At 40.1% G+C, this 2,669-nt stretch overlaps 1 protein-coding gene across 1 annotated transcript; it reads left to right on the top strand.

The window, feature by feature from the left end:
* The first annotated feature begins 607 nt into the window (after nt 1-607).
* Nucleotides 608-2,195, top strand: BTG4 (BTG family member 4). The gene is made up of 4 exons (XM_014939953.1): nt 608-780; nt 1,373-1,510; nt 1,667-1,862; nt 2,019-2,195. Exons 1-4 carry the CDS (start codon nt 608-610, stop codon nt 2,193-2,195), a joined length of 684 nt encoding a protein of 227 aa, XP_014795439.1.
* Nucleotides 2,196-2,669: the final 474 nt, after the last annotated feature.

Genomic DNA, 2,669 nt, shown 5'->3' on the forward strand with positions numbered 1-2,669 from the left:
ATATGACCAGAGAGCTGAGGTGGAAGTCTTAAGAAAGTATGCACAAAGCATCTTGAGTAGCCCTCTGACTTCTTGAATTCTGCATTCAAGTAGTCTTAAACTGACTTGTGGAGTTGTTGTAACTGCTTTTCATTCCCTTAAAAAATTACGGATGAAGTGAGTTGCTGCATTATGTGTTTAAAACAAAACCTTGTTTGGGTTTATAAATCAGCTTGTTAAGCTAACTTGCTGGTTGAGGCTATAAGTAAGAACTCGGGTCAACAGGGTAAATGTGTCGAGAAAATGAATAGTCAAATTTACTTTATGAGCAAAACTTGCGAAGTTGCAGTGAAACCTTCAATCCACCTGCATTTTGTTCTTACCTAGGTGTATAAGGATAAACCTTCTTGTAAAGCATTAATTTGCTTTTACTACCCAGAACTAAATTTATCATTTGTTTGGCAGTTAGGCTTGTCTAGGCTCTATCTGTTATGGCTTATGCAGGTTTTGCAATATCTGTCCTTGGAACTTGATAGTACCTTAATGTTATTAAATCTCTCTAGTGTAGTGTTTCATCTCTACTGATGACTATCCAACAGCTAAAGCACTTTGTGTGCTTCAATTTAAGATGAAAGATGAAATTGCTGCCACAGTCTTCTTCATCACAAGGCTTGTGAAAAGGGAAGACAAGCTGAGCAAGCATAAAATTGAGAAATTTGCAGCTCAGCTGACAACAATACTGTTTGAAAAGTATAAGAATCACTGGTACTTGGACAATCCATCCAGAGGACAAGCCTTCAGGTAAGAGGACCCTTAGCAAAAGGGGAGGGGGAATGGAGCTTTTGTATGACTTTCAAGATGCAGTGAGTACCCTTTCAGTGCCTGGAGCCCTTAAATTGGAAATAAGTGTCACAAAAATTAAAGAACTACTTAGCTATCCATTCAGCTTCCCTTAAAGGAAGAACATTTATTAACTGGGAAAGATGCACCTATTTTGAAAGTGATTTCACAGGGACTGCCTGTGTAGATATGACCAGAGAGCTGAGGTGGAAGTCTTAAGAAAGTATGCACAAAGCATCTTGAGTAGCCCTCTGACTTCTTGAATTCTGCATTCAAGTAGTCTTAAACTGACTTGTGGAGTTGTTGTAACTGCTTTTCATTCCCTTAAAAAATTACGGATGAAGTGAGTTGCTGCATTATGTGTTTAAAACAAAACCTTGTTTGGGTTTATAAATCAGCTTGTTAAGCTAACTTGCTGGTTGAGGCTATAAGTAAGAACTCGGGTCAACAGGGTAAATGTGTCGAGAAAATGAATAGTCAAATTTACTTTATGAGCAAAACTTGCGAAGTTGCAGTGAAACCTTCAATCCACCTGCATTTTGTTCTTACCTAGGTGTATAAGGATAAACAAACATCAGACAAGAGATCCCCTGTTGGAGCAAGCTTGTGTGGAGAGTAATGTGGACTTTAATAAGCTTGGTTTGCCAAAAGAGATGACACTATGGGTTGATCCATTTGAGGTGTGTTGCAGGTGAGTTGAAAAGCTGTGACTAACATGTCAAGTGCCCTGTACAAACTTGATGAACTCCAAGCCTGTTACTGGAGTCTCAGTGTCTGAAGGTGTACTTACTAGTGTCAGCTGACTGCTAACAGATATCCATACTGCTAGTTACATGGTTACTTTCAGATATGGTGAGAAGAACCGGCCCTTCACAATCGCACACTTTGAAGGAGAGGAAAACCCCCAGCTTCCTCAGCAGATCAGCTATGCTGTTGACAGAGCAGCACTAGACTATCATTCTGGCACCTCTTCAGACGAGGAGAGCTTCAACAAGGAGCCGAAAGCTATCCCTACTGTCAGCAATCCTAACAGTGTCTACCAGGTAAGCATGTGGTCCCGGTATATGGCTTTCAGTAAGAGGTATCTGCCTTCTACGTTTCCTCATGAAGAAATGGAATAGAGTTAACAACTGATGGCCAGGCTTATCTTCCCTCTTTCCCAAACACATTTTAACTTTCTCTCATTTCTTGCTGTTTAGTTCAGTGACTACTGCAAGGCACCCATACAACCCTGGTCTCAGTATCTTCACAGGAAGACCTATATGACTGATGGCTCATACTATGCCCAGCACAGAGGCTACAAAGTCTACAGGCCAACAGCTGCTTTCGCAGGACCGCGTGTTGATAGATACCACTGGATCAATACCAAGCGGTAGATCTGTGGCTGCACCTGTTATAGGCTGTTGAAACACTGAGTTATGGTATGGGATGAAGGCTGGCACTACATAAAAACAGAAAGTGCTTACTGTCTAACCCTTATCTCTTTCTTTGTACATCTGCAACTTTTGGGGTTTTATTATATAAACTTTTAAATGTTTTATTAACATTAATATAAGATTGAAAACTAATGTGAGACTCTACTTGTAAGTTAAAAAGGAAATGCATATATCAATAAATCTACTCATATTTTTTTTAAAAGCCATCTGATCTGCTATCAGTGCCCTGAAGGGAGTTTAAAAGTTTTTTGGTGAAAACACAAGCAAGTCAATGAAGATAAAAACATCCTCCAAGTTGCTTTGGATGATACCTTCTGGCAAAGGTAGCAAGGGCAGCTGCACTGTGAGCAAAACATCTACACATCATAAGCAGAATCACCTCTGTGCTCCCCCTTGTGTGAAGCTTTGCAATGT

The sequence above is a fragment of the Calidris pugnax genome, unplaced genomic scaffold, assembly GCF_001431845.1.
Source record: "Calidris pugnax isolate Ruff unplaced genomic scaffold, ASM143184v1 scaffold92, whole genome shotgun sequence".
Taxonomy (NCBI): domain Eukaryota; kingdom Metazoa; phylum Chordata; class Aves; order Charadriiformes; family Scolopacidae; genus Calidris; species Calidris pugnax.